Genomic DNA, 26,049 nt, shown 5'->3' on the forward strand with positions numbered 1-26,049 from the left:
GGCATCATTACGTGCCTTATTTTCGATTAATTAATCGTGCATTATCGTGCGCTCGTAACCCACTTCCGCGATAAACGGTTTCTTTAGTCTACTTTAGAGTACGTTCTTGAGGTACCTAAGAAAAGTAACGAAAATGAAGTAGAGTCTTCGTCACGTCGCGTGGCGTTTCCTCGCTCGAACGCGTCGGGCGCGTTTACTAATTAATATCACGATTACTTGCGCTCGCGCGCGTGTAATCGCACGCTCGTTAAATATCGTTTGTCCTCGCGCGAGACGATTTCACTCACGGACCGCGAAAGCGAGGCGATTTTACGTTTTCGCGGCGTATCGGTAATCTCCCGAGAGTTATTTGTGGAGCATCTTAATTTCACAATATAACGGGAGTTATGTTGAAAGTTCTATAACTTTTGCCTAAATCACACGGGAGAGAAAATTAATTGAGCAGCGACAGTTATCTGGTGCGTGAAGTACGAATTGGGAAAGACAAGAAAATCTGCGGTCGCCCGTACGTCTTCCATCGGGCGAAATGGAGCGACGCGGGCTGGCTTGATTCCTTCGTGAAGCGTGAAACTCCTCGCGCCAGCAAGAAGAGCTCGCGCGAGCGAGCGCTTCGGAAATCGAACTTGACCCTGAAAGTTTCGCTGTTCGCTTTGACAATCGGATGTCAAGAGAGAAAGGCGGAAAGCCGGCATGTGAGAATATTCGATGCGCGAGTTGGCGTCAATTTGTTCGTCGTGGTCATCGACGCGCTGTGACGTCCAGCTTTTACTTCAAAGTGACACGCTTTTCGCGCATGTTCGCAACAGTTAACCCGAAACCTAACGGTGTATCCTATAAAGCGTCTTTTTCACCAATAATAATAATAATAATAAATACCTGAGAGAAAAAGACTTAATCAACTAATTAAAATTTCTATTTTCAAGACCTGGCAAAAAATCCAATTCAGTCCTGCTCTCCAAAGGGATGATGATCTGAATTTAGATCTTTTTCCTTTTTTTCCCCTTTCTTCAGCGTGAAAAATATGAGATTTTATTCCATGAGGAATTAATCGAATCTAATTCCAATAATGTCAGGGATAGCTGGACGTGTTTTTCAGCATTTAACAGAAAAGTAAAAAAAATATGATAATAATTGTAATCTTGTATGTAATATATAACATAATATATAATATATATTATACTGTATTAAAAAATTATATTATTATATATTATGTTACATATTTTTTACATTTATAATAACACATATATTCATTTTTCTTAGAAAAGTACTTCCAATGCAAATGAGATAATATTACACGATACACATGTTCTCTTTTTTAATTTTATTCTACTCCTTAATAAAGTTATTACTTCGCTTTTACTTTTCTTCAGATACTCGTTGCGCCATCACGTTCACAAAAACACGCAAACATGGGCGTGTGCATGATGTACGGGTGTAAACTCATTGTATCGAGGTCAAATCCGTGAGTTCTCAAACTCAAATGACTATGCGGTCATCCCTGCGGGTTCCCGAGAATATATTCCAGTACGAAGTTAAGGAAAGACACGAAAGACACACATTTCTCTCCAATTCTCTCCTGTCCAACTTTGTATCGCGACGTATTCTCGTGTCACAACATCCGACGATTAAATTCATATTCAAACATCCCTCTCGCAAATCGCGTTCTTTTAACATCGAGAAGTTAGCCATTGACCTTGCGCGCATGAATAGTCGACGCACTTCGGTTCGTTACACCCACGCGTCGCGACAACTTCTCAGCCAGGCGCAAATTTGTCCGCGTAATTTGTAGGAAAACAATCCGTTCAACGCGATGGAGTCGTTGTTTGATTTGTGCGTGAGCGACATAAACGATCTGCTGCCGCATATGAAGAACCGATTAATGTCGGGAAACGCGCAGGTACGAGAGAAACCTATATTCACGACTATATACGCCGCGCGTTTCACCGTGCCGCTCGATCCTCGTTTCGCGTTTACGCTGACGAGAGCAAATATTTGTATCAATCAGACTACAAGAGAGATCGAATGTCGAGAAAAATATTGTACATTTTATATACATAGTAATATATATATATTTCTTTTTCCGGGAAAGTTGCCTCCGACTTCAACGCTGGCGAGCAACGTTTTCTCGACTTCTTGCTCTTACTCTTCCTCTTACTCTTCCTCTTAATAAAGTATAACTTTCTTCTTAATTAAGACATAATTTCGCTGAGTTTAATCATCAGTGCCGCGAACACGCGAGAAAGGGCCAAAGGGTCGCGTTTTATTAATCTGAACGAGCGTGAGGACCCCGTTACGACTCGGCTCGCGTGCATTCGGTATGAACTCAGCGAAATTACAGCGGTATTCATCACCTGTAACGCGAACGCGTAACGCACGAATCGAGGACGATCGAGCGGAAATGGAGCGGAAAGAAGTGAAAACGAGACAGTATCGGCCCGAATCGGCATCTGAAACGTCAGCAGCTTCCTCCGCGTCAATGTATAGTTCTTACTATGTATAGTTCTTATTATAATTTTATTTTCGATCCTGCGCGATGAAATTAGGTCTGGGTCATGGAAAAGATCCTGATGTTCCTGAGGGATACGAGGGAATCTGAGAGAGGCGTCGTCGTGGGACAGCTCGTCAGATTCGACATGATATCCGCCATATGTGACGTCATGCAGACGTCGGATGAAGATTTCATCAAGTACGCAACTCCTTTCTTACGCTACGATGAATTCGACATTTAGTTATTTGCAAAATTCGAGATTTCTTACATCCCCACCCACGTTTCACGATTGAAAGATATCTTTATCCATTTTCTTCGCAGAGTCGTCCTCGAGTGTTTCGAGATTCTGAGCGCCCACAAAGAATTCTATGAGAATCAAGCGGCTATAATAGCTATACAGACAATGTTGAGACTCGGTTACTGTGTAAATAAATCACTCAAAGACTCAGCGCTGTTTGAGAGACTTATTCAGAGCGTCTCCGGTGTACTTGTTAGGTAATATTCTTCTCACCGTTGTTCACTATGAAAACATAACGCAATCTCTTCAGTATTATCCTCTATATATTTATCATTGAATTAATTATATATTATAATATATAATTTGATATAAATTAATGTATTATATTATTTATCAATTATATATCGCTTATTATATATACCGATAATTTTAACTATTATTAAATACTTTGCTAAAGCGATTACAATTATTACAGTAAAATTCCAACATTTATCATAATGACTTTTAGATCGTTAAAATTAGATGTAAGCTTCGACACGGACTGTATTCTGCAGCAAATTGTACTTTTCGTGAAGAATCTGAATGTCGAAGATCTGCAGAAGAATAAGCTAAAATTTGCGGCTGTCACGATGTTAAATGTCGTCCTGCAGAAACAAGCAGCTTTTGATAAAAATACTGATGAGGAGATTATCGACGTCTGTCACAATGTGTTAAAGTCAATGACAAAAATTGTCAAATGCAGCGACGACGACAACGCGATTTTATTCGCCGCTGATTCATTGTGCAGTACTTGCGCTAGCAGTTCTCGGTGGGATATTCGTCAATTACCTACTTTTTCTCAGTGTCGACATCGAAACCATTTTTGTTACAAACATTTCCGTTTGACAGATTCTGTTTCATGCAAAATTCGAGGGAAAAGAATCAGATCGAGCTTAAGATTTGCGAGAAGAAAGACGCTCTGGAAATTCGCGTGTACGATACGATAATGGATATACTTATACCATACATTAAAGTACGTTAATTCATTAAAGAATATCACCTAATATAAATCTATTAATGATATATCGTAATGAATAAGTGATAAACACATTTTTTTTGGCAGGACGCAGACTTGTCTCGTCTCGACTTGATCGAGTTTTATAGAAATCTCATCTCTTGTCTAAACCACTTGTATCAGCTAAACAACTGTAATAAGGACAACTTGTCAAACCACTTGACTGCCAATGGTTATCTGAAGCGCTTCTTATATTTGACCGTACAGCTTTCGTAAGTTGCGCCATTTCTAATGCTGTATGACAATGATCAATAGAATTACGTTGCAATTGCCGAACGTGAATATATTCTGCTTTATAGTTAAATATATAATTAATTGTTCTTTTAATAAACCAGTGAGGTACACAGCTATAAAGACAAGCTCGCAAAAGATTCAATGATTTAAGTATTTTAAACATCTTTGCTCAGATATCTTCGAACTTTCGTGTATTAAAGAAAATCTATTCATTTTTAGTCTAATGTTTCAATGCATATTGAATTTGTTAGGAATTTCTTCATTATTTCTTGCGAGATAATTTTAATGCTTTTAATTGTAATTTCTTTAACATTTATGTTATTTCTTTTATATCAGTTTTCAGAATTTTGTAATCTAAAGATATGTAGAGAGATCTATTATTCTCACTTCATACACTATTCATAGCATTCTATGAAAATATTTAATAAAAATCGTTTCTAAAATCTGCAATATTACAGAGTAAATTGGGTGCATTATATATTATTACTGACGTTTGAGAATCTCTTATTTCAAAGATGTATATTTAAACCACTGAACAACAGCATACATAAATCGCGAAGTAACGCTTCACATTGCAGAGAGAATTTACGAAGGAGCACCTGCATATTACTATCACGGATTCTAGGTATTCTCGGTAAAATGGCATTCTCCATGGAAACAGCAAAGTTTGCAAATATTTTGCATCTAGGTCTCCTTCAATTGCCGAAAGATTCGACAAAATGGGACGACGCCATAGCACACAAAAAAGATGGGTCGGCCCTTATAATTCTGCTATACTATCATTTTCTTGGCACTCAAGAGTATGAAAAAAATATTTTTTTTTCGTATTATCGGTCTTGTTTCAATTCAAACATTATAATTTCCATTTCATTCTTCAGAAACGACGTGATATCCTTAGAATCGCTAATTGCTAGAATCATGCTACTCCCAAAGTCTGTGCCGATTTCAGTCTCGATTTTAAAACCTCTGTGGCTGTTATTTGCTGTGAGTACATATTTACCTCGTACTTGTTTGCGCCATGCATTAATTGCGTTCGATTTCGCAGGTAACGTCTCTATCTCATCCGCGTCCTAATTTAGTATATCGTTATGAAAACGCGGTTAATCAAATGACGAGCATTTTACAACATTCAGAGATCAGCGAATTTTATACCCATCATATTGATCTTGTACGTTATTGTCTTAAATGTCCCAACATTTCGCAAGACTTACTGAACCGAGTTTTAAATATGTGGCTGATAGAGTCCGATGGCGACATCAGGCCACTATCATTCAGTTGCGACAAAGTTGTTTATCATTTATTGGTAAGCGAAATATCTATTTTTTTGATGTCGAAAAAAGAAAGAAAAAAAAATAGATAAAACATCAAATTAGTATTTTTGATTATACGTCTTCGTTAATGTTCCTTTGTTAATATTTTTAGGATAATTTTAAACGTTTCAATAAGTTAAATATTAATATTTGATAACTTTAGTAAAAATAGAAGTTTTTTAATATGAGAATAAATAATAATTTTTATTTACTTGCACATAGTTCGTGATACGTGTCGGTTATCCCAAACCTATTGTTAATGTTGCTGTGAAAGGGCTTCATCATTTAATGCAAATGGTCAAAGATAATACACAGCTCGTGGACGAAGTCGCGGCTATTGTGTGGCGTTTGTTACCTAATATTCTTTCATCGTATCGATCAGATTATGGTTTGTCAAAATAATTCGATAAACCTTCCAAGAAAGATTATTGCGAGAAATACTCTAAGTTGATACTCTAATACTATTAAATTTTTAGAGAAATATATATAAATTAAAATATAAAGAAATATATATTTATTAAAATATATATTTAGAGAAATATATATTTTATTATTTATTTAAAATTAATATTAGGATCATATCTAATATTGCAATTAGAGAGTCTCGTTAATTTGCATTTGCAGTCGCGCATATAGAGACGGTTCTGGAATTAGCTAATATTATCCGACCATCCACGATACCGATAGCTTTCATAATATCCAGCACCGATAATATTGTCAATATTATATTAAAGAAGAACACAGATTCGAAATTCATGACTTTAATTTTAACACAAGCGTACATTTTGTTAGATGCCGCTATGTCATGCGAGACATTTGAAGGTAAAATACAAATATTCGAATAAAAATAATGATGCTGTGCGTTTCTGCCATTTAAAAATATGTTTTAACTTCGATTACAGTGCTTGAAACATATGTAGAGAATTTTTGGCTGTTAAAACAGCTATACAAATACGGATTTTCGAAAGAAAGATCACAATTATCCACCACTAGTATAAAACTGCTCACGTTTATTATTTATTGTCAAAAGAAATCATCAGTAAAGGTATAATAATTATGAATTGTACGTGTAAAAATTTAAATAAAATTGTTGAATATTTTAAGACAAATTTGTTTTTCAGTGCAAAAAGCCATTGACGGTACAAATAAAAAAATTGGTTGAGCTGTTAACATACGCAAGAAAATCACCGAGCTGCATAGCAAACGGAATGCAATTTATATGCAAACTTTTAACATTAAATGATGATGGATTGGCCATCGTTTTGCAAGATATCACGATCGATATCGATAATAAGTATCTAATTAATCTTTATGAGGTTTACCATACCATTCATGCACAGGTTAGTTACATTTAAAACTATAGGAATAAAAAAGCATAAAAAACTTTCCTATCAAAAGATTTATTGTATTGTTTGTTTTAATAATTAGGGATATTAATTAAGAATTATGAATACTAAAATAATTAAATAAGAGATAACAATCAGTTAAGCATACTTAATTGCTATCTTTTTACAGACACACCCAATATCGCAAGATGTGGTATATCAAAGTTTAGTGGCTCTATTACACTTTTGTAATACTAAAGCAACTACGCTAATGCCCTATCTTTGCAACATACTGAGTACTTGTGATCTCATTTTTAACATAAATATGCAACATCTATCGTGTCACTTCGTCGAATTCGTCGTTACGTGGCTTCATTATCGCAAAGCAAATTGTCACGATATACCTAAACGATATACCTATAAAACACCCTTTGATGAAGTATTGGATAAACTTAAGGAATATTTAGTACTTCTTGATGCTAAAGGAATGAAAGACGCTTATCTGAATTTGCAAAGTGCGGTAAGCGTTATTTTTTATTTCTGAATATTCTAAAATAAACATTACACATTCTAGTAAAATTAATATTTTAATTAGTTAAGATATCTGTTGTCTCTTATATCTTTTTTACATATTTTTGTTTTAGCTGTCACAGTTTGAGTAAAAAAATAACAACTTTATAGATCATATCACATTATATCGCAATACATGTAGTTTTTATTAAGGAGAAAGTTGTAAAACTGGATTTATATCTGGAATATCAAATTTTCTGTTAAATAGACGTAAGTTAATTTCTATAAGAATTTGTGTTCTATATTTTGAAAAAATAAAGTTGTATAACATCAAATTTACAACAATATACAAAATACTGTTATTTCTCATCCGCTATACAACAAAATTATTCAGGCAATATATATAATTGTATATTATGGGATATATACACAGATTAATCTCGTATTGTTTAAAAATGTTTTCTTTCAATAAAACAACAGTTTATTAATTTATTTTGTGTAGTATCATTATCAACATTGTTACAATCATAATACATGCATACAAAAATAGAAAAGGATTCTTTTCGAATATTCAATTCCTCATGCCTTCTTTATCTCTGTGGGACATGATATGCATTTTAAAACTTATTTCTTATGTGTATCTTTATTTTCATTTTTATGCTTCTGTGCGCATTCCATTATTCATATCATGCCGTCATGGCACAACATTAGCTTAATCCTTCCGAGGTAGCAAAGTCTAAGTAAGAAGCTTAAAACGATAAATCATTAACGCTGTAACGCGTGTACTTTGTCGTACGATGATTATTTCAAAAAGTACATCGATATTTCGCCATTAAAAGTTTCTACTCCTCTTGCGCCTCTTCTCGAGAGTGCTGCTTTTATTTTTACAGTCGACTGTTTCGACTTTATGAAGCAATTCTTGGAGGCATTTAATCTCACGTCGATCTCACCCTCCTTCAACTGAAACGTTTTGTGTTTGTCATTCGTCATCGTGCCGTCCGGGCGAGTGAAATAGTATACCCAGGTATGTACCAGATATGTAGAGCGACGTGGTCTACGAACGCAATTAACGGAATTGCGTGTGTACCGCATCTGATCGAATAAATAGATCTCTTTGTAGTAGAATAGCGGCGAGCATTTCCGGTTACATCGTGTGTTGACAACGCCATCGCTTCTGCATTTTGCAGGAACAACTCTCTTCGCAAGCCCGCTGGAATTGTTCTCTGAGGAGAAGCTCCTACGGCAGTATTTACCAATCATCGTAATTACGACATTAACTTGAAACTACTTCAGTTATTATAAATTCGTAAATGAAAAAGAACTTAACAATATAACACTAAAAACAACTCGCTTTTAATTACTCCATGTTATAAATGTTTAAATAAATAAATAAACTTCATGCTTAATTTTTAATTTAATTAAATAATAGGATAATTAAATAATAGGATTTGCGTGTAAAAACGAACCATGAGATAGCTCTTAACTGGTCACCTCAAAAATTGGAATACCAAGCCGGATTAGCCAACGTTGCTGTCCAAACTACCACCCCCGAGCGAGGGTGTTCCCCATAACCTGCGTCAACGTTTCACACGTATTACGTTCCAGCTGTAGCTGGTTGTTAAGAAGAAATCCGATTAACTATATAGCGGACTTACTTTCTTGATAGTTTTCTTGCATGGATGCTCGAGGAATGTAAAGGTCTTCACGAGGAATCCTCGTTCTTCTTAGAGGCAACGAGGATCGGACTGAACGCGAATATCACCCCGATGCCATGTTGAACCGGCGATGATCGATCAATAGACGAGGATGGCGCTCGGTTTGTTCTCTCTACCGAGTTTCTTGGTGGAAAATAAGAAATTTTCAGACTTAACGCGGGTCGTAAGGAACGACCATTAACTTGTGGAAATATTTCATTAAAGCGTTTATTTTTTACGCATTCGATAAATGAGTAAATATAAGTTTCTCTTCCTTTAAGCATATTGTTGCGTTTGAAATAGATTTATTTTACTTTCTATTTACTTTCTTAGAATTTAACCATGCAATTCTGCATGTCGCTGGAGCTGCATAACTATAAGCTTTCATTTTTCTCGAGTAGCGCAAAATTATTCTGATATTTACTGTTCTCAGTAGTACTAAAACTTGATTTCAGATTGACACTGTGTGTGACATCAAAAAACAAGATTTTATATTTATTGAGATCTCTAACTAAAGATTAAAATAATAATATCCCTTGTCTTAAAAGAAGATACAAAAGAACTCCATAAAAATAATAAATTATAAATTTCTTCCCTTTTTAGGTAATCGCTTCTTTACTTAAAAACTTAAACATGCGTTGATAGAATTATGTGTTCGTAAATCTTTATATGTTCGTTGCAGCGCAACAATATATTAAGTAACTAATCCAACTATGAAAAATCTCAAGAAAACGAGGGAGTTGCCGGCATGTGAAACTTCAGTTCCTAATGTATTGTACGATTTAATAAAGTTTTCCTCAGAAAGTTTTTCTTAAGAAGAGCGACCAAAAAATAAAAGGACTTTAATGAAATTCGCGCAACTAGAATTTTGCACGACTTAATAGCGGCAATATCTTTCTCTTTAAAAAAAGGAAAATAACAAGTTACACACTCATGTTTATAATTAATTCTGTTAATAAATTCAGCTAAAAATCAATTTTGCAATGTGACATATATTTACATAATATATAGTTACATAACATAGTGACATTATATAGTTACATAAATGGGTCACGAGAATAAATATAATATTTTCGTAACGTAATCTTGATATTTAAATTTGGTTTCTCGCGATTCAATAATCTTGAAATAAATGTAATAGTAATATATATTAATATATGCTCAATTCTTTTGTGAATCGCGAACGTTTTTATGTCAGTAAGAAGAGCTCGAGCGAATGTTTTGCAAATCAAATTTGACCCTAAAAGTATCACTGGTCGTTTTGACAATCGGATATCAAGAGAGAACAGCGGAAAGCTGCGTGTGAATACCCGAAGCGTGAGTTGGTGTCAATTTGTTCATCGTGATCATCGACACGCTGGACATCCAGCTTTTGCTTCAAAGTGATACGCTTTTCCCGGATATTCGCAACAGTTAACCCGAAACTTGGTGGTGTATCTTGTAACATGTACATATTTCACAAACGCTTTTCATCGTCTCTGCGACTGTAATTTCTCGTTTACAATTAAAATGCGTTTTTAAATTGTGAAGAGTTGCATAAATGACAGTTAACTACTTCCACTGAGCATAATTAAAAATTTTCGGCTTATATGATGTTCCATTCTACATCTATTTTTTACCGTAATATAATTTTATGCGCACCTCTTCAGCGTTTAGTTTAGAATTGTAGATTTCTTATAAAATTTAATTACGGCGTTTAAATAAACACTAAACATACAATATTGCTCTCTTTAAACTCTTTCTTATTTAAAGAACTTGTTATCTTCTTCGACCGAGTATTTAATTTATTCATGTCGATAAGATGGGCAAGACTCTGGAATGAGTCAGTGTGCAGATCCGTTAGATAAATGGTGTAAAAGCTAATTCTCTGGGTTGTTTTGACGTGAATATAAGACCCGTATTTATAACGTTTCTGCTGAGAAACTCAGCTAAGACCAATTTTAAGACATGATATGTCTCGACAGATGGATATTGAGAATCAATTTAATATCCATGACATTATATGACATTAATTTGGAGAAAACATATTTTAAACAAGTATATTAAGATTAATTATCCTTCTTTTAATCAGGATCGAATGTGAATAATTAAGCTTCTCTGATAAATAATCTCAATTATGCTATGATAAAAGTTAATGATTGAACTGTTTGCGGCTCAAAATATCGACCTACATTCTAAGTACATATCTCATCCGATACGTCCTTGAGGCGAGATTCGAAAAGTAATAGGAGGCTATAAAAATACTAAGTTAAGACTATAAAAATACGAAGGTAAATCGGGTTTCATTCGCGCGCGCGAAATCGCGGCGTGAATTATTGCACGTTTATTTATTTCTTTTTTTTTTTCAGTCGGCCAACGATTATGACACGAAATCGACTCATAATTTGTAACGCTCTCTTAAGTGAAAATCATGGTGCGCTCGAACGCGATTTACGACCGTTTGCGAATCATTCGTCGGCGAACCGCGAGGTTCACGCCGGAACAGATCGGCACTGTAACACCATAAGCCAGCTTAATTATGTTGCACCGCAACCGTGCACTTTGGCGCACGAAACGGCGGTTACGACGGCCGGCCAGCGCGGCGGTCGGGGCCGGTTACGGGGAGCAACGGCCCGTGGAATATAGTTCGGCCGGTTTTGCCCTTTCCCTCTGCAAGCCCCGTTTCACGCGTGCCGCGATCCCGAGCCTGCGAACCGGTCGTCTTGAACCGGAAACGAAAATGAACGCGTTTTACCGGATAATCACGTACCTCGGTGTTGCCCAATAAAACGAGATTGGATAGCGGATGAAATCCGATGAGAAACACTCTACGTTAATTTTAGCATTGCGGCTAAAGTGCAGCAATAAAATATTCTCGATAAAGATATCGTACCAGCATGACGTGGGCGATTTTTTTCCGGCGCGAAAGTAATTCGTACATTTTCTCCGGGGATAGCTATATGGGTCTTAAATGATGCGTTCACTAATAGCAATCATGACGTGGGGAAAAGGAAAATTACGGAAACTGTAAAATCTCGCACGAGTCTTTAAGTCTCATTATACTCGTCGGCAATTGAAGACATAAATATAATTTCACGTACCGAAAGTAAAAATCTTAGAGAAAGCTAGCTTCTAAATAATATTTATCAAGTAAAAAGTACAAAAGGAAACTACTACTCTCTTTTATTTTTGGCATCGTGGACGACGTAGCGAACTGCATCGAGATTCTTTCCGATACCATTGATCTTACCAAATGACCTTTTTGTGAAAAAAAAAAAAAATCAGCGTTATACAGCATTTGCATTATATTCTTTCTCTTCCAATTTTTCGATTTGTAAATAAAGTTTTGGACGTCGCCGGTCGCCGTTTCCTTCGGAATAGCGGAAAGACAAGAAACCGCTCGGTTGCGCTCGAAAAGTAGGGGAAGGTCACTGGCATCGTAAAAATGCAGAGGACGAGGTGCCGACGTTCCGGTGCCCTGGGGAACGATACAATTATATATCTCCTCCTCCGTATAAAAAGGAGCAAAAAAGCAGATGTCGATTATAGCACGGACAAGTTTTGCGAAACGAACGTAACGGCACGGACTACTTCCACTACAGATACATGTGCACGTGTGTGTGTGTATGCGCGTGCTGCGCGTATTCGCATTCCGAACTTTCTTAAGCAATTATGTCATAACACACGTGCCCCCCTTCTCGCATCTCTACCTCGCGGTCTATGCAATCTGTCCTTCCTCCCCTATAATACCACGACGTCTCCGTCCTCATGCTCGCAGGACGAGATCGTAGACGCTCTCCGGCTATCACGTCGTCACTTGGCTAAGAATCGAATTTCACGCTAATGATTATAAAGTGTCTGCCATTTGCGGCTGCATATGCGACGTCCCAGACGAGAAGCGCCGCTTTTACGTTATTACTCGTCTGAAAAGAAACGCGTAAATTGCGAGATGTTCTTGAATTGAAGAGCGCGCATAATTCGTACGCTTAATTAAGCGTAACAAAATGAAATGCACATAAAATTGCATCTAACAACAAGATGAATGAAATTACAGGACTCTGTGCGTGTCAGCGTGCCTCAAAGGCTTTTCATCAACTTCATTTTATTCGTAAATCGAAAAATTAAAGAGGAAAAAGATATATTGTAAATATTATATCCAGAATTTCTTTTTCATATAAAAAAAAACTTTATAATTAAATTAATAATATCGGGAAACGGCTGTTCGCAAAACATCCGATGTCATAGATATAAAAAGAGAATATTTTCGTACCTTTTATTAAAAAATATCATTTAGCGATTAACTTTCTCCAAGATGTTTACTTTGGGTACGTTTGCATCATGTATGAAATTACAGACTACGCATTTTGGCGTCACGCGATTGCGCCAATGACGCCGAATTTTAATGAACGTTTCTGGATTCGCGAGAAAATGCGAATCCCAGGCTCGCCTATGATATCCATCTTCTATTGCCTCATCGCTTCATGCACCAACAAGAACGAGAGCCTGGTTATTACATAAATTTCACGGGGGACCACGCTAATTAACCTACTGCTATTGCTCAAAAGCCGACCGACGCCGATAGCAGACGCGCTAACAATGCGAGTTGGTTACATGACCGTTTGTCGAATATGAGTCTGCCCCGCTGGCTTCCTTATCCACTATCTTTGCAACACTCGCAACTTGCGCGCCGCGCCGCGCCGTTACGAACGGTTTATGAGCGACGGAAGAGTCTTCTCTACGACTTTCCGCGGCAGTATCCGCGTCCACTAGCACCTCGCAGTTTAATTTACGATAATTATCTTGTGACATTCGAAGAATCGCCACTCGCAGGAGAGAATCGAATTTTCGCGGTAACGCACCTCTGTCGGCCTCTTTTTATTACGCTCTCTTTTTTTATTACGCTCTTTTTTTTATTACGCACATTTATTTCCAACGATATTCTCTGCGATCGCTTCCTCTCTCTCTGTGCCTCCTTTCTCGCTTTTAAAAAAGTCATAAGATACTTTCGCATGCTATTTGAAGTTGACACGTATGTTAGAAGAAAGGGCAATCTCTTTGATGCAAGATTCAACTAATTCGAAGTCGAAAATTCCTGCATGGCATGTACGCGGTTACAAGTCTTGTAATGGTAAAAGAGTAAATTAACCGCGCGACTCGGTTGGTTTCCCAAGTTATCTTGTTGAAATTTCTGCAGAATATTCAATGTCCCTTCCGCTTTGCGGAATTATATCAAAATAATAGTAGCCGGCGCAGCGTGTAACGACAGCAACTTTGGCAAATCCAATACGTGGATGTAGTTTCAGTTGCGAAGCGGCAACTTCGCTGTTAATTTTGAAAATATCTGAACATTAACATGACGATAAATTAGTTTCGTGACAAAATATGACATATAAAAAGATAGAATGAACCGCTAATTGAGAAGCCCACTACAGTATTGCAATCTCTTCCCACTAAAGTAAAAACACAAAAATATGAGAAATAAATAATGGAATAAAAGAAAAAAAGCTAAATAATTTTCTGATTAAGAAGTAATGCTGTATCATCTTCTCGAAAATTTTGCTTTCTCCCAAAATCCCGTTAAACGCTGTAACGCGCCGAAAGAAACTGAACACAGAAAATCGAGATCGCAATGTTCACCGAACGAAATCAGCATTCCTTAATCCGTTACAGTACAGAAATGGTACGCCGCGGAATTCGTTACCATTAATTGTCGCAAATTAACGAGGCCGCGAGGCTGCGCATGGCGCTCTCGTTATCGGGGAAAAATTCGTGAGTCCAGCTCACGGTGAACGGACGCCGGACGCGGCGATCTTCGCGTGGATGTTTAAATTTAGATAGTTCCGCGTAACGCACGCGTGGACGCGAGATCGCGTTTACCGGCGCGCAGTTTAACATCACGCGTAACTTTCCACGAGGTGGAAAGCACGTCGGCGCGATCGGCGGGGTCTTTTTTTCGTAGCGAGTAATAGTGAAGTCGATTCACGGAATAAGAAGGGTCAGGCGAAGCCTACTTTCTTCCACTGAATTGTCGCGCGCTCGTGGGGCGGGGGGAAGGGGAACTCCAGTTCGGCTTTATGGTGGAAACCTCGCGAAAGAGAGAGAGAGAGAAAAAGAAAAGGCCTTCTTCTCGCCAGGCCGACGGTCAGCCAGTATGTGCTAGTCCCGCGTAGTAGTAAATGTGAGGCAGTAAAACGTAGCGGCTGGCGATCCTCTCACGATCGGTTCGGATCGTATCGGATCGCACCGCGCACTTTTGAGTCACGCGCGAGAGCGTAGTGAGTCGCAGACGGTTCGCCGATTGATCGATAACGCAACTGATCTAATTCATTGATCGTGGTGATCCCCGTGGATACTCGCCGTGAGAGCGTGTCCGACCAAGCCGGAGATTCGCACAAGTGAGTACGCAACGCTCATCACTGACAGTGATCCATGGTGGTGTATAAACGAGTAAATCATCACGTAGGAAACGTAGACGTAAGAAAATTTCTTTTTCAAAAACTACCTACATGGTGACGAACGACGCGATAAATTTTTACAAATTACTCATCAAAACGCGGATAAAATACCGAGCTAGTTTCTCGTTTAACGGTCAGTTGTTAATTTCAAACTGGCGCCCGCGCCGTCAATTTTTTTTATCTGATGGATACTGACAACTTGATAACGAAAAGAAGAGAAAATGGCACAGAGATTTATCGAGATCCGCCGCGCATTCATTGCATTATTATGAGCATGATGCAAATATTGGCTCGGGCCGTAATGTAATTATTGGAATATCCTTGAGCCTTGGAATACGCGTAGACATATTAAATCCTGGTAAGTAATGTATGTTTTGATAACATATATTATTTATAATCTTCAGATTGAACTTAATATTTCGTTTTTAATAACGTTAAATTACATTTGACAACAAAATTCCATCTTCCACTAGCTCACGTAACGATCCCGTTATAATTTTTTATATAAATACTTAAAAGCTTTATACTGTAAAACATAATAAAAGAAATAACAAACTAATTTACAATATCTATAAAATATTCAATATAAAATTTTCAATATTTTCTTATTTCTGATATGGTTTCATGTGAATTATTACTAGCTGCACAATATGATGATGTGCATGCTTAATTATCAGAAAAATTATAGATATTCTGATTGCCACATTAACGTGCGTCGATTGCTCGGATCATGAACAACATAACCATACGATCGTTGTACAATCCTGAGAATTATCTTTCAAATATTGGTATGCAAATCATGCTATGCGATATCCGTAGCAAGATGCGTGTAGCTATAACCCAGTTTATTGATTCGTGACGATTCCGCGTATCTTCAAATCGACCCGTTACTCACGGATCATAAATCAGGATAAAATTCGAATCGATGAATGTCGCGGTATTGGATGCATTTACCTGACGTGGCGTGAAATGTCTCACACAGATATTTGCTCTTGAATATACAACATATTATCCGCGTCAGTGTTAATGCGTTCATGTAGAAAATCAAAATACTTGTCACATAACTCCACTATCAGAAATGCGCTTGACGTTAATATACTACCGATATATTTAACATCATATAGGGAACATAATAGTTTATTACAAAATAGAATTTCAGGATTTCCTGAATTTCGTAACTTTTACACCTGCATCGGTCGGAATTCAATAATCGCATCGGTATAATGTGCCCTGTACCAGTATATCATTTACCTCCGGGACAGTAGTAGTAGTTCCAAAGAGAACTCGACATATCTAATAAAAAATGAACGAGGCAAACTTGCTTTAAGTACTTTGTGTGAAGTTGTCACGCGTGTTGGATCAGCGAAACACAGGAGCAGGACCCGTAAACACGCGGAAACGCTTATAAAAAATTTACAGCCCCGGAATAAAAGATACAAGAACTATATAAACCATCGCGCTCAGAGGATGAGAACTGTCTGTTAAAAATTTCAGTTGTCGGGCCAGGTCAGCAAGAGGACCTTAAAATAACGACCTAACATCACCTACGGTGACGCTTAAAATTTCGTCCCATTTTAAGAAAACATACAAATGCAAAATCGTCAGTCGGGATTATCGATCTTGGAAGCGTACGAAAGTATCTTCTCGTTTCCCGCCTGTCGTTAACGGTTTACAGTGACAGACGCGACGACACGCTTCACGTGTATACAACAATCGTCTCTTTTTTACGATCGTGCATGTAAGTCATTTATGGTCAGGCATATATCAAGAATGTATCGATCATAATTCTGATATACACGCTCGCATCCCCGCTCGAGTCCACGCCCGCGCCGTTCGCCTCTATTTACAGAAACCATGTATATCGCGGCCATTTATTCGGGGGCTGTGCGGAAGGGAATAGGCAGCTCCGACACGGCGGAAGAAAAATATGCTGAAATATACCGGGAAGCGCCGGGGCGAATGGATTCACTGCCCGCAGGCACGGCCGTTCGATAATGTTGCACTTTATATCGCAAATAATAGACGACGTCCGTGTGCACCGGAAGCTTTGTTCTCCGCCTCCTCTACGTATGGTCATCTGGGTTACACATCCGAGTGTTATACATTTCGCGCTGCGTGTCGCTACGCGCACACCTGTTCGCGCCTCGTAAATATTTCATGGCGATGAAACGAGCCCCCGTGGATGACAACGTATCCTGGGGTCGTAAAGTGAGATCTATTTATGCAATCAGAACCAACGAGGAAGCTGCGTTTCACGTAGTCTTTCTTACGTCGAATTAAGAAAGAAAAATTACATCACGTAGTTCTTCTTACGTGGAATTAAGAATTGTTGCGCGCACGATCACATACCGTAATTATGAAGAATAGGTATATATTCTTATATATATTCTGTATTTCAATATATTTAACCAGAGAGAAAGATTTTGCTTCCCCTCATACGTTATGTCGAGGGCTCGCGGAAAATGGTCCTGCCACATTCCTTTTACGACGCTCACAATGCTACATATGTGTATATCTGATCTTATTCTGTACATTCTGGGCAAATACTTCCGAATCGATCGATTTCGAATAGAGATTGATTCATATGGAAACGTAACTCCATCAATCTTCCACTGATGCTGTCGTGAGCATCGTGGTTTTACACGATCGCCATACTTTCTGCTGCCGCTGTTAGATTCGATTAATACGCGTCGACGTGTAGAACGCGTCGAAAGCCCGTCGCGCGATCGTAGAATCGAATTTCATCGACCAGGTCGTGACAAGTGGGTCAACGGACGTTTGTGAATTTTCGCTCGCACGGTCCGTAAGCGAGTCGCATATTCTGGATTCACCCGGGAGGTCATCAGGATCGCTAACGAATAATAAACTTTTTTGAGCCCGCCGGCCGGTAAAAGGTGCGCCAGCTTTTCACTACGCTATCACATTCGCTCGCCACGTCGGATAACGTATATCCCGGTGATGTCACGTACAACGTATGAACTGCCAACTCATGTAAAAAATACCGAAGGAAAGAGAGAAAGAAGAAAGAAAAAGGGAATGGTTCGACAAACGTTGGAAAAAAACAGATCGACTACCCAATGCAGTGCAATGTCATCTTTTTCCCTCTTTCTCTCTCTCTCTCTCTATCACATACACACACACACACACACACACACAAAACGATACAAAATTTCTCTTCTGCTAAAAATAACAGTTATTTTGCTTAGAATGTAGAAACTTGTTAATTTCAAAAATTATATTTAATTAACTTTATTATCACTGAAAGATGAATATATTAATTTAAATATTATTACACGTTCAGGACATATGTAACAAAGTATTTTAATAATCGCCTCAAACGTATTAATCATTTTAGAAAGAGTTGCTGACGTCTTTTGTAATAGAAATTATTATATTGAAACTACTTAACTTAATGCGTCTTCAGATATATTCATTCAAAAAGCCTTATACAATATATATTATATAATAAAGCGTTTTTGATCAATCAATTAAGTAAAATCAATTTAACAATACAATTTCCCTAAAGGCGTTTAATATGCTTCCAGCTGGGATATACGCGATTCAGGAAAATTTTTAATTAAAATCCGTTTCCGCCCCAGGGAGTCCGATCCGTTGTATTTCGTGACTCTGATCATGGTAATTGGCGCGTTAGCCTGTAGGGATTTTGCGTCAGCAAATCATACTTCCACGTCGCAGACGAAAACGATTAGATCGTGCGCGAACAGATCTAATCAGGCGCGAACGTTATTATTCCGATTGCGATCGATAATAATACGAGTTATCGCTTGCGTGAATGGAACGGCAATCACAAAAACCGGTCGGTCGATTCCTAATACGCGGAATACATCCCCATCACTTTCTTGCTCAACAGCAGGGTCATTAACCCCTTTTGTGCTCCGACGTGAATACCTTAAGAGAGTGTGCCACTTTGCGCGAATGATACAGTAAACAGTGCCATTAGAGCGCGTTTGAAATCATTAGTAAATCGACTGCACTTATCTAAATGATTTGTACAACATTTCGAGAGTTGCGCGGACAACGATGATATTGCTCGAAATCTCTGCATCCGATTTCCAATCTAACGATGATACAGCTGAACATAAATTGTATCCATCATTTGTCATGATGCATCGCTATTTCCTCGCTGTTAACGAGGGAAAATCTCCATGAAAATTAACGGTCGTCCCGAGGAGGCCATTAGCAAACGAAGCTGCATTTTACGATTTTAATGGGATTTCGAACTGTTATGATTACAGGAAGGCACTTTGCATCGCGCGATGCAAAATAAAGCATTTGAGGAAGATACGCGGGGAGAAACATGAAAACACACCGTTAATTTCTTTTTTTTTTTTAGATTCGTTTTCGATCGTTGAAAAACTAACGAATAATTTGTCGCGGCAAACAAGAGAGAAATAGAGACCGAAAAAATACACATGTTTGTTGCCCGATATCACCGTGCTATTGAATGCCGCTTGGCGCTTGGAGCGATTGCGGCGTGCGAGCGTAACGTTCAATTTTCGCGATGTAAAATCACGACGCACAAACGAGCGAACGAAAGAACCAAGAAATAGGACGCCGTGAGAGCCGCGCGATTGTACCATCAAACCGGTCGTTCCGTTTCCTATGAGTTTCAAATAAACCGTCTCCGTTGAAGCGCTAATAACGACCGGACGGCGACGTACCGGAATCGATTGGGCATTATTCCACCGTGAATTCCAAATTCATACGGCTTCGATTCGACCGAATTTAACGCCATTAGTCACCTAATAATACGTCTCTATTTCTCTCTCTCTCTCTCTCTCTCTCTCTCTCTCTCTCTCTCTCTCCTTCTCTGCGCCTCTCTTTTTGTCTGTCTTTGCACGCGAATTGATTTCCGGGCACTACTTTCTATTATTCGACCGCGGAATATTATCCCGTTTCCAACGAACGACGGGGAGAAAAGCAGAGGAGAAGAGAAGGAGAGTGAAAAGCAACAATTTCATTTCTCGTATTCAGGTCGCGGCCGTTGCGATCGTCGCTTTCATAAGTCGAATCTGCTGCGTTTAAAATCATCACTGCGTCTCCGGGACGAATAGAAAATATAATATCCTTTCCGAACGCGTCGTCTGCTCCGTGTGCCGTTCGCACACTGTATATTAATCATACTTATGCCGTCGTGTGCCAGAACAGTCACGTAACAGTGTCAGCCACGGTTAAACACTATTACTCGAATTAGTGGCGTGGCACGGATATTTGCATAATCGAACTTTCGAAAGATCGAGCCGTTATCTCGGAAGTTATCGAATTTCCTATGGTTTGTCAAACGTCGAAATGTTTATTCGAGGTCCACTGCTTCTAAATCTCATTATGTACGCGAAATGTAATTATGATTAACGAGTTACTCGTCGACACACCTCACTGACATTTTCTCACTTTTAATCACTTTTAATACGAGGAAACAATTATACATCGATAGTCTAACTTTCAAATGTATCTGGCGGAACTTTACTTCCTCTCTCAAGTCTTTATTCGGCCTACGGAAAGGGGTGACAGCCGATGTTTCAACTCCGAGATTTCATTTTACATAACGCCATTTCACCAATGGCTTCTCACCTAAACGGCGAGCTGCTTTCAGCTCGTCGTTGACGTAGCTCGCGATCCCGATTTCGCTGCCCGATCGGGTAAGTCAGCAATCTTGCGCGGACAAAGTGGAAATGTAACTTCCGGTACGGACGTAAGATCCTCCTTCAACTTTTCGATGCAGCGATACGTGACGGGAATAAATTTTTCACGTATTTGTTAACATTCTTGCATACGCGCAAGCACGTATGAAATAAGCCGTTCGTGCACGACGAGTTTTTCTCGTCCCGCGAAAAATTCGCCTTTGCGTGCTACCGTGGCGTGCCTGGAACGTGCAACGGCAAGACCGCAGGTGGGTCTCCGTGTGAGAAATGGGTGCACCTCTTAAAGCGGAGAAAGTTTTTCCTTTTTTCTTCCTCTTTTCCGAGCAACTACCGTCTCGATATAATCGACGGATGCGAAGACGGACGAGTGCGCTGCGAAAACTTCCGCAAAGCCAACGCTTCCGAAAGCTCACGAGAGAGAGAGAGAGAGAGAGAGAGAGAGAGAGAGAGAGAGAGAGAGAGAGAGAGAGAGAGAGAGAGAGAGAGAGAGAGAGTAACGTTTCCTCGAACGTTTCAAAATAAAAATATGTTTGAAAAGAGATCTGTTTTAGTCCCTTGGGACGGTAAAATGTACAATTTTTAAATCTTTTATCCATGTTTTCCCTTTATAAACGTCTAATAGCTCCAATATGATTTAAAGAGAAAGGCATTGCTAAAACATTGCAAGGTCTAGTACACGTCTTATAAAATGTATATTAAATGTTAAATATGCAGAATTCATAAAAGTGAACGTGTGTGGCGCATTATCACGTTTAGCAATTAGACGTGCGCGTGTTCATATCCTCTGAGAATTTCGAGCAATGTAATAGCGTTACGTGAACTCCCAGAAATTATTAAAAAAAGAAACGCACATACAACGCCCGGTAAAATGCGTTACATATAATTTCGTGAGAAAGAACCGCGATCTATTGTTCTACGAATTTGCCGAGGTGAGAGGAAGACGGAAGTGGTTTTTCTGGCAAATTATAATATGAGAAAGTACACCAGTAACTTCTCTATTCCAGCCGTATATTTTGGTCCTAGCTTTGTTAGCGGATATTGTATAATAAGATTGTCGCGCGCAATAATTGCGCGAGAGAGGGCAACAGAAAGAGACGGTCTAATTGTAATTCGCGTTACCTTCGCAGCCGGTTCCGCCGTCTTCAATGAATAGATAATTACCTTCACAATTATAAACGGTTCGCACGCGAATACTTCTCGTCTCTTTCGTTCTCGTCTCAGTTTACGTAATCGGGCCTCGTTTCTTCGCGGGGAACCGTTGTCACGTTCAATGACGCGCGTTTCGTTGCGCGGCGGAAAAAGAACCAATCTCAAACGCGAGTCGTGCCGCTTTCAAAATAATCGTTTCAATCGGCCCGCGCGTCGCGCAATTATATCGAGAGTCGCGGGAACGGAGAGCGGCGAACTCCGTGATCTTACTTAATCCCTCCCTCGTGCATTATTCATCGGCCGTGTGTATTGAACCGGCGGCGGTGCGTACGAGCGTCGTTGCATGCACGAGCGTTGCACTTGCTCGTGCATCGAGGTCGCTCGCGCGATGACGAGGAGGCGGACGCGCCGACGACGCGACGCGACCACGACTCGGAAACGTCATAACTTTCCCTTCGTCGGGGTCCCGGGCTCTTCTTCATTCTAGAGGCGCGACTCGTAGGAATCGGCGGCGCCGAGGTATGCATATTAAGTCGCGCGCGTCCGTATCTAGGCGTCAGGAGTTATGACGACCTAGATCTTTCTACCGGCGGCGCCTCTCCGGTCTGCAGGAAAGTGCGCATCGCGGGCGTGTCGCGTGCGAAACTGAGACGACATTGATCCGCCTGATCCAATTCCCCGTCGGGACTCTCGTCCAGTTACCGGACGAGAATTAGATGCGACCGCGAATGCGTGCGATTGCCCGCGATTATCCACAGCGACTCGCGACATATTTGATCGGGGTAATCCGTAAATTGCTGCGGTCGGAGTTTCAGGAACGCGGCAAACTCCCCCGTCCGCTTTGTCCGGCGCGTGTCGAAATGCACGGTTTCGCAAACGAGATCGTAGTGTGTTGACCATGCCGTGGGATATCTCGTTATACGTGTGCCGAGTCGCACCAGCGGAATTCAACTATATTTATCGCGCCTCGTGAAAAATAAAAAGCGAAAATTATGAGTTTGTTGGTAGAACGCAGAAGCCGACGACTTGCTTATTCAGCTGCGCAAAGATTTCCATAAATTTTACACCCTTCTGTGCACAATTTTGTGTTATCTCAAAATATATAATCAGAAAATACGATATTTTTGTCGTTCCAGCGCTTTCGACGTATTCTCCTAAGATATTCAAGTAAATTCCACGAAGTCCCTCGAGCGTATTTTGATCGCCAGATCATCCTGTAAAACCCGAGTTATTACATGGACAAATGTACGTGCTGAGCGGTCCAATTGTCGATTATGGAAACGGCTAATGCGAGGGATATCGTACGCGATATCTCTCGCATTAGCCGAAGAAAGTACAAACACGGGCGAAGGGGAGAAGCTCGTCCTTTTCGTTTTCTAACAGGACGGACCACACGTTTCACTCGTCCCGCGACACGCTCTACGTGCAGCCGTTCGATGCAATTAATATAGCGTTTGCGATCATTAAATTTCTACGAGGATAACGCGGAACGTCTCTAACGAAATCTTTCACTCTTTTCTACTTGAAAGCTACAGATCGTTCACCCCCACCCCCGCGCGACCACTTGCTCTTGACTTGACTTCGTCATTATGCGGCTACTCTCGATGCGTCACGACATCGAAAGTGTCCGCAGGCAGGTATGTATTTCGTTGTTAGGCATATCGTCATTTACTTTTACCTGCGTCGACAACGAGCGCTTGTCGACCCCATTGAAACTTCGTGTTTCTACGAAACACGCCTCGCGTGCTACATCCCGTTAACGTTAATGCTAGAAAGCCAACCAGCGAGGCAACGTCATTATCAATGCCGGAATCATTCATCTGGATACCCCTTCCTTCCGCGAATGCGTTTCGAGAAAACCAGAAGTACAAATGTCGGATAAGTAAGAAACTCGTCGCGTTCTCTCACGCGTATTAGATATTTAAGTACACACGAATGTGCGTGCATTGTATCAACTACTTTCTCTTACATTCTTTACAATTCGTGACTGAAAATCAGATTATGTTGATCATTAAATGAGTTCTGGGGTCAATGCCGATTAATAACTGAATGCGCGAAGGTCTTTGAATTTCTTTTTATGTTAAAAAGAATTGCGAAAGGTGCAACAATTCATTTAAATTCTATATATTTTTCTCCTTTATTTTATATATATATATATTAAATGTTTTTGTGGTTCAAACAGTGGTTTCTCATAACAGCTTCGAACAAATATTGATGTTGTAAATACATCTGTATTATTGCGCATTTCCACGCAACCACAGGTACATTTGTTGAATAATAAAGCCAAGTGCGCATGGTGATCGCAATGAGAGTAATTAATCACGCTGTTCCGAATGTAATTGCATCAGATACTGTCCAACTATTTTCCAACCGACGCATACGTATTATGCGCTTTATATAATTCGCGATGACATTACGCATTAAATTAATTTCAGCGCTTGATGATAGTGGTCCGCCTAATTGCTATGAAAACGTTGTCACTGCTCGTAATCGATCGAGATTATATCGATAGACAGAGAATGGAGTTTAGATTCGAAAATTATACCAGGGTTTTGTTATCGATATATTGAACGAGCATTTTAATTATTTCTCAATCGTGCCGAGAGATGGGCGATCTTCCCTGAAATTTTTTGCACGTTCACATCTATTTTGACGCGTGTTGCTACAAAAATGGTTGTGATTATACTCGTGAGACAATATGTCGAATCTCACGAGAATTCGCAATAGCGCGAGTTGCATTTGTCGAATAATATTCGATAACGAGGCATACACGTGCGAGAGACTGAAAGCTAATTAAGATGATGCACACGCAGCAAATTATAAGTATCCTGTACGTGTTACTTATTATCAGATCGCAAACGGATACGAGATCTTCCTTCCTAAAGATCGTGATTTCTTCGCGCGATATCCGCCCACACGTACCATTCTCTCACATTTTTCCATTCTATTACTGTAAATGTGTTACTGCCATTATTATAATTATTATTAAACGATATTAAAAGTCTCATTAATAAATCTAAATTATTTCAACGATTTCTTTCAATTTTTTCTTCACTAATACACGTCACAATTAGACAAGTTAGGACATCCTCGGTAATCGATGTCAAGTAGGAAGGCGACACAGATGTAATAATCTCGTTTGCATAAATTATACGTAACCGTGATATGCCATTATCGATCTAACTATTCTAACATACACCGCAGACGACCGGTCTATTTGATCAGGAAGTTCTCCTAAACTGTAACATCCACGTACAACTCGCTTTAGCCACCAAGTTAAACAGCCGTCAGATTTTGATAACACAAATATGTTCCAATTTATACACCCAGTAAATCGCAAGTCGTGCGCGTACACATCACGGCACATAACGTTTATTAAAATCAGTTTATTGAATTTGGAAAGTTACCATGAACCGTGTTGCATCACAGGATACGAGAGATCGCTAAATGAAATCTCATTTACTTAGTCAAACCGCAATGTTGTTATTCATTTATTTCATAAAATAAATAAATAACATCGAAAATAATTATCTTCGCTATTAGTAAAAGAAAGACGTTTAAATTATCTAACATGCGTCAGCATGCTCGATCGATTACGTTAAGTATTATCGAATTTCTTGCGTCATTTCAAGTATTATCGAATTTCTTGCGTCATTTCACGTATTATCGAATTTCTTGCTTGACATTTTGGTTATCTTACATATGCATACTCCCCCTTTCACTTTTCTATAATAAGCGAGCTTTCCGGTAACGAGTAATATTAAGTCTCGTTTGTGCAGCATTTTGTCGCAACGAGACTTGCCGCGTTCATGTTACAGTGAAAGTATTCCGTTCGAGAGGAAAACTCTTTGAATTGCCGTGAACCCCTTGTACGAACTGCCTGTGATCCTTCGGTAATGCATGAGACCTTATCTCGTTGATGTAGTCTGTTATTTGCTCGTTAACGCATT

General features: G+C 39.2%; 1 protein-coding gene and 1 long non-coding RNA gene across 2 annotated transcripts; one reads left to right on the forward strand and one right to left on the reverse strand.

Moving 5' to 3' along the window:
- Window positions 1–1,316: 1,316 nt before the first annotated feature.
- LOC139773602 (uncharacterized) lies at window positions 1,317–7,345 on the forward strand. The gene is made up of 14 exons (XM_071708157.1): window positions 1,317–1,897; window positions 2,544–2,686; window positions 2,810–2,983; window positions 3,235–3,534; window positions 3,615–3,738; window positions 3,829–3,992; window positions 4,593–4,814; window positions 4,893–4,998; window positions 5,060–5,317; window positions 5,547–5,712; window positions 5,949–6,146; window positions 6,227–6,369; window positions 6,446–6,664; window positions 6,840–7,345. Exons 1-14 carry the CDS (start codon window positions 1,811–1,813, stop codon window positions 7,191–7,193), a joined length of 2,658 nt encoding a protein of 885 aa, XP_071564258.1. The 5' UTR covers window positions 1,317–1,810; the 3' UTR covers window positions 7,194–7,345.
- Window positions 7,346–7,617: 272 nt separating this feature from the next.
- LOC139773603 (uncharacterized) lies at window positions 7,618–8,961 on the reverse strand. Its single transcript, XR_011718379.1, has 3 exons — window positions 8,815–8,961; window positions 8,626–8,731; window positions 7,618–8,396 (listed from the first exon to the last, which is right to left on the reverse strand). It is a non-coding gene; the product is annotated as an uncharacterized lncRNA (long non-coding RNA).
- Window positions 8,962–26,049: the final 17,088 nt, after the last annotated feature.

The sequence above is a fragment of the Temnothorax nylanderi genome, unplaced genomic scaffold (assembly GCF_030848795.1).
Source record: "Temnothorax nylanderi isolate EJ_2023f unplaced genomic scaffold, tnyl_v1.0 TNYL_tig0064_pilon, whole genome shotgun sequence".
NCBI classification, from domain to species: domain Eukaryota; kingdom Metazoa; phylum Arthropoda; class Insecta; order Hymenoptera; family Formicidae; genus Temnothorax; species Temnothorax nylanderi.

Coding starts and splice junctions, on each gene's coding strand:
- LOC139773602 (XM_071708157.1), top strand. CDS start 1,811: ATGGAGTCGTTGTTTGATTTGTGCGTGAGCGACATAAACGATCTGCTG. Junction 2,687..2,809: donor TCGGATGAAGATTTCATCAA/GTACGCAACTCC, acceptor TTTTCTTCGCAG/AGTCGTCCTCGAGTGTTTCG. Junction 5,318..5,546: donor AAGTTGTTTATCATTTATTG/GTAAGCGAAATA, acceptor ACTTGCACATAG/TTCGTGATACGTGTCGGTTA.